At 52.9% G+C, this 7,619-nt stretch overlaps 1 protein-coding gene across 1 annotated transcript; it reads right to left on the minus strand.

Annotated features, from left to right (window-relative positions):
• Positions 1-5,738: 5,738 nt before the first annotated feature.
• Positions 5,739-7,345, minus strand: LOC123407653 (protein trichome birefringence-like 19). Its single transcript, XM_045100835.1, has 2 exons — positions 6,756-7,345; positions 5,739-6,611 (listed from the first exon to the last, which is right to left on the minus strand). Exons 1-2 carry the CDS (start codon positions 7,224-7,226, stop codon positions 5,844-5,846), a joined length of 1,239 nt encoding a protein of 412 aa, XP_044956770.1. The 5' UTR covers positions 7,227-7,345; the 3' UTR covers positions 5,739-5,843.
• Between the last annotated feature and the right edge of the window lie 274 nt (positions 7,346-7,619).

Genomic DNA, 7,619 nt, shown 5'->3' on the forward strand with positions numbered 1-7,619 from the left:
TCATAAGAAAAATCATCACCCCAATCATGATCTTTGCAACAAGTAGTGGACATCACAAAACTAGCATCCCCAAGCTTAGGGTTTTGTATATTTTTAGTATGATTGTCATTAATAGAATTTATAATGAAATCATTACAATCATGCTTTTCATTCAAGGAGCCCTCGTGAATCACTTCATAAATTTCTTCATCGCGATTTTCAGATTCGCGCATCTCAAGCAAAACTCCATAGAGAAAGTCAAGTGCACTCAACTCACTAACAAATTGTTCAACATAATTGGATCTCTTAAAGTGATTAGCAAGTGGATGAGGATCCATATCAATAGATTCTCAGCAAGCGAAGATGCAACCATATTGAAGGCACATAGCACACAAGCAAAGGAAAGGCAAACGAAAAAGGCAAATTGGTGAAGTGGGGGAGAGGAAAACGAGAGGCAACTGGCAAACAAAGTAAATGCAAGAGATGAGTTTGCAACACCTACTAGGATGAGTTCTTGACTTGATCTTCCTCCCCGGCAACGGCGCCAGAAATTATTCTGCTGCGGCAACAAAAGTCCTTCCTTGGCGCTAGGAATTCTTCTTGTTACTTCTCTGGTTTGCGTCGGTTTTTCCCTTGAAGAGGAAAGGGTGATGCAGCACAGGAGCAGTAAGTATTTCCCTCAGTTTGAGAACCAAGGTATCGATCCAGAAGGAGGGTCTCGTCAAGTCCAGAGTACGTGCGCAAACACGAACAAGCTTGCACCCAACGCTTCAAAGGGGTTGTCAATCCCTTCAAGATTGTTTGCAAAGTGAGATCTGAAGGCGGAAAGTGCAACGAAGTAAAAAGTGTAAGGCTGAAAATATGGTGTGGAGTAGACCCTCTGGGCCATAGTGTTCACTAGAGGCTTCTCTCATAATAGCAAATATCACGGTGGGTGAACAAATTACTGTTGAGCAATTGATAGAATCGCGCAAAGTCATGATGATATCTAAGGCAATGATCATACATATAGGCATCATGTCTGAGACAAGTAGACCGATACTTTCTGCATCTACTACTATTACTCCATACATCGACCGCTATCCAGCATGCATCTAGTGTATTGAGTTCCTGACGAATAGAGTAACGCCTTAAGCAAGATGACATGATGTAGAGGGATAATCTCAAACCAATGATGAAAACCACATCTTTTTACCCTTGATGGCAACAACACGATGCGTGCCTCGCTACCCCTTCTGTCATTGGGTGAGGTCACCGCACGGTATGAACCCAAAACCAAGCACTTCCCCCATTGCAAGAATCATAGATCTAGTTGGCCATACAAAACCCACAACTCGAAGAGAATTACAAGGATATGAAATCATGCATAAGATAGATCAGAAGAAACTCAAATAAGATTCATAGATAATCTGATCATAAATCCACAATTCATTGGATCTCGACAAACACACCGCAAAAGAAGATTACATCGGATAGATCTCCATGAAGATCATGGAGAACTTTGTATTGAAGATCCAAGAGAGAGAAGAAGCCATCTAGCTACTAGATATGGACCCTAGGTCTATGGTGAACTACTCACGCATCATCGGAGGGGTCATGGTGTTGATGAAGAAGCCCTCCGTATCCGAATCCCCCCTCCAGCACGGCACCAGAACGTGCCCCAGATGGGATCTTGCGGAGACAGAAGCTTGCGGCGGCGAAAAAGTACTTTCGATGATCTCCTGATTTTTTTGGGATTTTTAGGGAATTTATAGGCACAACCCCTAGGTCAGGGGGCGCTCAGGGGGCCCACAAGCCTGTGGGCCGCGGCCTACCCCCCTGACCGCAGGGTGGGGGCTTGTGGGGCCCCTGAGGCTCCCCTGCCTTGGCTCTCAAGCTTCCCGATCTTCTTCCGTTCCAGAAAAAATCTTTTCAGAGATTTTCTTTCGTTTGGATTCCGTTTCAAAATCTCCTCTGAAAGGGGTCAAAAACATGGAAAAAACAGGAACTGACACTTGGCACTGAGTTAATAAGTTAGTCACAAAAAATATATAAAAGGCATGCAAAACATCCAAAGTTTGACAAGATAATAGCATGAAACCATCAAAAAATATAGATACGTTGGAGACGTATTGTGGAGCTACGTGGTTCTCCGGCAGGGCTTCGCCAAGCATCCCGGAAGAGGAGAAGAGGGGGAGGTAGGGCTGTGCCAAGGGGTGGTGTTCAAGGTGTGTGCATCCCTCCCAAAACCTCCTGTATTTATAGGAGGGAGGGAGAGGGGGTGCAGCCACCCCTAGGGAAAACCCTAGGTGGTGCGGCAGCCCTAGGAGGTGGAGGGGCGGCGCCCTAAGGGGTGGCATGCCACACAAGGCAGCCAGCACGCCCTAAGGTTTGGCCTCCTTGCGCCTTGGGCCTCCTCCCCTTGGCTCGCACTATCCCACCAGGGGTTGGTTCCCTTCTCCTTTCAGTCGTAGCCCTCCAGAACAGGTGGACCCTCGGTACCCTTTCGGTGGTCCCGGTACAATACCGATATACCCCGAAACCTTTCCGGTGACCGAAACTGGACTTCCCATATGTAAACCCCGAAACCTTTCCGACATATTTCCAACACCGCCAACACCGGTGGCCCCTCCATCTCCATCACCTACGCGGTGGCCACCACCATCATCATCACCACCGCGTTGCCGCCATCACCACAATGCCTTCTCCTTTCACTCGCTTCATGTCGGCTTGTAACTTTTCCCTAACCTTCATTTCTATGTTTGAGTATTTGTACTAGTTCTTGAGGATATGATTGAACCCTTATTGATATTTATTATGATCCAATATTACCTACCCATGATTCGAGCCAGTAGCCTTCGCGAATGTAGAGAGGATCACTCATTCACATTTTTGTGTAGTTGTCGTGAATTATATTACTGTTGTTGTAAATGGTTGGGGCGTTGGGGTAATTCGAGGTGTGAGTAAAAACATTTGACTCCTCGCCATCACAATTGATAGGGGATTTATGGAGAACCCTTAGAGAGCCAACTTCCACGAGGTAACCCTTAATTATCATGAGTTATAATCATATGGGGAAGACTATGATGGTGGCATGTGTGGCACGAAGTCTACGTTAGAGTAGAACGTGTCGTGTACTCGGCTCCGTCCATGGGATAACACTGTGCACTTGCAGCTCATCACCTCGTTGCGGCATGGGCACTCGACCATTCCATGACCACCACGAAGACGGCTGACAAGTGTGTCCTTCTCTTGATGAGGAGCTCGCCAAGATTGGCGAGGAGTGGTTGCTTAGCGACTGCTCCGCCAAATCGGTAGCGGCAAGGCCGCCACCACTCCTTCGAAGGACACGTCGTTAATGGTCACCGCGACACTACGCAGCAGGAGATGGAGCAGCTCCACCGCAAGCAGCAGGCGGCCGTCGAACAAGGCTGTCGCGGCCCGAGTGCGTCGTTCCGTCATTGAAGGGACCACCACGTCGTTCCGTCATTGAAGGGACCACCACAACGATGACGACGGCACGAACGGAGACAGTGGTGCAGCAGGGCGGACACGCGTACGAGGTGTTCGTCCCGTATAGGATTTAGGTTTTGTTTTCTTGTTTTTAGTTAAATGGACGAAATATCAATCTTTTAATGTAAATTATCTTTGAATTTGAATGAAATCCGTCCTTTTGATCGAATTTTGTTCGGACGTATGCGGCTACGGTTGGATGTCGTTCTCCCGCATTCGTGTTCGCGGACTCATCCTCCTATCAGCGGACGGATGCAGGAAAACATTTGCGGGTTTCCGTTGGAGATACCCTAAAGAAATAAAGAAATATAAGAGCATTTAGAGCAACTCCAATGGAGCGGCCCAAATCGTCCACCCGTGTCCATTTGGATCGGCACGGACAAAAGTGAAGGCCCAACGCGCCGACCCAAACCCAAAACGCATCCGCTTCGCTTTCGCGCCGACGCATTTCACTCGCAATTTTGGGCCGAAAATGGGTCTGCGCAGACCCATTTCCGGCCCAAAATTATGCCTGAAGTGCGTCGGCGCGCGCCATCTCATGTACGCGCCCGTCCACACATGGCGCCCGGTCAAAGCCAGTGTCGCCTTTATTAATAAAGACCGCCCATCACGGGCCCACACGTCAGTGACCCACATGCGTCCTTTTTAATCGAGCGTGCGGGGGGAGGGGGAGGGGTCGGCCTCATCCTCTTCAAGAAGTCGCCCCCATCCACATCTAGCCACCCGCTGCTCTCCCACCGACGGCGAACCCTAGACACCATGGGTTTCTTCTCCAGCAAAGACAAGGGCAAGTCCCCCGTCGTCCCTGTCCATGCGCTCCCGTTGTCGGCGTCTTCCCGTCCGCCTAGCCAGCGGGTCATAGTACGAGTACATGAGGCGAGGTGGCACTTGGAGCACCGCGTCCCCCTTACCTACCCCGATGTTATGCTGTCACACGACTTGCATTTGGATTCGAAGATGATCCCAGTGCTAGCGGTGCCGCGGTCGACGCAGGCGCATGCGGAGGAGGTGAGGCGTCGGCGGGAGCAGCTGACGCCAGAGCAGCAGCACAACCCCGTCTACGCTAAAGACTCCCCCGAATGGGAGGCCTGATTCACATGGGAGCACGAGGAGCAGCGTCGGCATGTCATTTGCGACGTGGTGGCTGGACCGCCGCCGCCTCTCGTTGTGCGCGAAGAAGACCAGGAGGTGAAGGTCGTGTACCAGAATGCGTTAGCGGTCGTCCCGCGTGGAAGCGAGGAGGAAGCGCGCCTCAAGCAGGAGGAGGGGAGGAGAAGGCCTACCAGAAGCATCTAGCGGACGCCACTGTGCTCTCTGTTGCCAGTGACTGCGTCATGCCTTCGCCCCCCCCCCCTCCCCGCCGAGCCAGGGTCGCTAGTCCTCGGGCCCGAGTTGTACGCCTCGGACGGGGTGTGCGCGAGTGGGTCAGCGCGCCACCCGTCTGGTTGGGTGCGACGCCGAAGCAGGAGGCGGCCTACCTGGAGCACTCGCAGAAGTGGCGGGTGTCAGAGTAGGGCATAGAGGTCCGGCGGATCGATTTGATGAAGCGTGAGGCCGAACTTGAGGAGTAGGAGCGTCGTGCTGCCCAGCAAGCGGCGGTGCAACCACTGGCGGATGACATCGCCGCCGCCTAAGAGACGGCCTTCCCCTGGGCTAGCCCGACGCCGACGCTCTTTGGCCCCACTGGCCCCGACGACGATGAGGAGGAAGACGCTCAGAGCAGTGCACCTCTTTCTTTCTAATTCATTTAATTTTACGTTTAATGTAATGTGGACTATCGCCGGCCTTCGAGACCGGCAATAATGTTTAATTGATGGTTTCTATGTTTTTAAAATGTGTACTTGTGTTTTTTTCTTGCCGCCTAAAAATAAATCGTTGGCCACATTGGACGCAAGCGTCAACCCAGTTACAAAAACTGACACGGATGTCCGCCGGACCGATCCAAACAACCAAAATACGAACATATCATCAGTCTTCCAAACTGACATTAAATGTTTATTAATGTTTCTTATGTTTTTAAAATGTCTTTTTATGTTTTATTGCGACCCCTAAAAATGATTCGTTGAGCGTGTTGAACGCAAACGTTGACCTAGTTACAAAAACATACACGGATGTCGGCTGCATCGATTCAAACAGACAAAATACGGACACATGGAGCGTCCGTTTGAGTCGATCGGTTGAAGTTGCTCTTAGATTAGTGGAGTATATATGAACCATTATCTAGTGAGTGTGTAAGAAAAAACATGCTTTTCAAAAAAGGAAAACAGTAAACGCTAAATTATTTGTCATCTATATTTTCACATGGAATTTCCGTAACAACCAGTAGTAGAGAAGTACACAGTTGAAAACGGGCAACGACATTACGGTGCGCATCAGGGCAGTACCATCTGGAGCAGCATCTCGTTCCACGCGTCTATCGGGCCCGGCAGGCACCAGTGCACGCAGTCCTTGTACAGGGTCACGTTCTCGTGCGCCCAGTGCCCGTACCGGCTCGGGTGCCCGTCCGGCCGGAGCAGCATCGCCGCCGTGGTGTCCATCAGCACCAGCCTCGCGCCGCCCCCTCCTCTCCTCCTGGCCGCCTCCTCCGCCTGCGCGAACTCCTCCACCTGCGCCGTGTGAAAGTCGAGGCTCAGCCCGGCCATGCGCGTCTCGTTCGCCGCGTACGGCCGCGTCCGCCGGCAGTCGCCGCCCTTGTTCCACTCCCCGCCCTCGAAGTGCGTCGGCGACACCGTCCTCACGATCGCCGTCCCATTGAAGCCCGGGTGGCTCGTGACCGCCTGCAGCACCGTGCGGAACGCCACGCGCTGCGAGTGCCGCAGCGTGAGGTCCGGCACGCCCGGGATGAGGCAGTAGTGGCAGGCGACGAGGCGGCCGGACTCGTAGAACAGGGACGGCCGCGTGAACCAGTTAGCCGCCGAGAGGACGAGGTAGTCGGCGCCCGCCACGCCGGGCAGCCATGCGTCGTCCGGCTCGTCGAGGTAGATGTTCCACAGCCGGCCGCTGCCGTAGTCGGCGTCGGACTGGTTCGCCTTGACGAGGAACGGCGACCAGAAGGTGGAGATGGTGAAATTGTAAGACTCGTAGTACAATGTCCTGAATTCCTGGTTTTTCGTCGTGGAAATGTCTTTGGGGTACTCCAGCTGCAATTTCAAATAATGAATCAAAATCAATTCTCCCTCTCTAAACATCGAAATGTAGATATACATTCCGTAGATCAGTAATTTTTGGCAATAATCAGTGGATTGAAATCGAGAATACCAGCCAACCGAACTGATTATCATTACCTTGGACAAGAGGCACATAAGGGACTGCATGTGGTTCCTGGCGAGCGAGTCCCCGACAAACGCCATGGAGCGGCCCCTGACGGCGTCGAAGAAGGCCGCCGCGTCGAACCGCGGGAGCTCGCACTGCGCCGGCCGCCAGCGCCACCTAAGGAACCCGAGGTCCGGGCGGCCGTACTTCATGCAGTTCTGGTGCTCCTGGATCAGCGGGCAGGTCCGGTTCGTGTAGTACGGCTCGGCGCCGTTGTCCGGCACCCACTCGCCCCGGAAAATGTCGCATCCCTTGGGCACCCGGGCGGCAGCAGGACGCCCGGGCTCCAGCCGAGGCGAGCTCGACGAGGAAATGGCGGCGAACCCGGACCTGTAGGTGTCGAGGAACGAGCGTTGCTGGCGCGCGGCGAGGAGGAAGAGGACGAAGAGGCAGAGCGCCGGGAGGGACACCGCGGTCGGGCTGGCGAGCTGGAGCTTCTGCATTCGCTACTTCTTCAGGGATCTGCTTTGCTACAATGGCCAGAAGCGACTGCAGGAGCGCCGGAGCGCGACTGAAACAATGGTGAAAGGCGTACCTGCTTGCCTTGTCGTCGGGCAGGTCCAGGGCGTGTAAATTTTTATGGTGGTGAGGCGAGTTGTAATTTCTTAATCCGAGGACAGCGCTCACTGCGATGGCAGGCACATGGCGACAGGGTTAATTGTCTCTGGCGCGCATGTGACGGTACGTAAGCTTTGGTTTGATGGGAAGGGCCGGGCCGGGGCCCCGCCTGCGCTTTATTTTGAACCGCGCGTACTGGGCCCGCTGGGCGACCGGTCCATCACGTGACACTTTGTCGAGCGGATGAACTTGGGGTCAAAACAAAAATGCTAGACTTA

The sequence above is a fragment of the Hordeum vulgare genome, chromosome 7H, assembly GCF_904849725.1.
Source record: "Hordeum vulgare subsp. vulgare chromosome 7H, MorexV3_pseudomolecules_assembly, whole genome shotgun sequence".
Taxonomy (NCBI): Eukaryota; Viridiplantae; Streptophyta; class Magnoliopsida; order Poales; family Poaceae; genus Hordeum; species Hordeum vulgare.